This window comes from Sinocyclocheilus grahami, unplaced genomic scaffold, assembly GCF_001515645.1.
Source record: "Sinocyclocheilus grahami isolate Dianchi unplaced genomic scaffold, SAMN03320097.WGS_v1.1 scaffold7239.1, whole genome shotgun sequence".
NCBI lineage: Eukaryota > Metazoa > Chordata > Actinopteri > Cypriniformes > Cyprinidae > Sinocyclocheilus > Sinocyclocheilus grahami.
In genome coordinates, this window is record NW_015511357.1 from 9,662 (window position 1) to 10,320 (window position 659).

Sequence of the window (659 nt, forward strand, 5' to 3'; positions counted from 1 at the left end):
ATGAGGTACATTGATCTTCAAATTATGATTTTTAAAACATTATAGGCACAAATCCCATGTTTCTATAGGGACAACTATTAAACATGTTTGGTCAACCACACAATTATCTAACAAATCATTTTGTTGAAAAAAGTACTCCGTTTACAGAAAGTGTCCCTTGTTATTTGATTATTTAGCTATATTACTGCAGAGCTCTACAGAATTGTTCAATTACAACACAAACACTCTAAAACTACTTGAAACTTTATATCCGTCAGCATTATTAATGAAGAAGAATAAACACCAACCTGTTAGTTCTTCAGTATCTTCAGTGTGTTTGATTCTGCAGGGTTCTGGATCTCTCATCTTCTCTCTGTCCTCTTTAATAAACTCAGTCTTTGCAGATTTCTTCCTGATGCTTTGATGCTGGTCTTCACTTGTGAACTGATGGGGATATTCCAGCATTTACTGCTGAATTGCTGAATGTGTGATTGTTGTGAGGAGCTTCACTGAACATTAATTTCTGTGTGGAAGAAGCAGATTTGCCAAAATAAACAATAAATCAGTTTACTTAGTTTTATCTAATTTACACATTTAAGCATTAATAGAAGTAAAGCAGATGGGCGGGCTTCAATTATAACTCGTTTGAAGTGATGGTGCTTCATATAACATTATCCAGA

The 659-nt window shown here is 34.0% G+C and overlaps 1 protein-coding gene across 1 annotated transcript in view; it reads right to left on the reverse strand.

The window, feature by feature from the left end:
- LOC107577785 (gastrula zinc finger protein XlCGF7.1-like) overlaps nucleotides 1-630 on the reverse strand; it is a 2,455-nt gene extending 1,825 nt beyond the window's left edge. The window contains exon 1 of the mRNA XM_016263821.1: nucleotides 288-630. Coding sequence (XP_016119307.1) covers nucleotides 288-444 — 157 coding nt within the window. The 5' untranslated portion in view covers nucleotides 445-630. The remainder of the gene's footprint in view (nucleotides 1-287) is intronic.
- Between the last annotated feature and the right edge of the window lie 29 nt (nucleotides 631-659).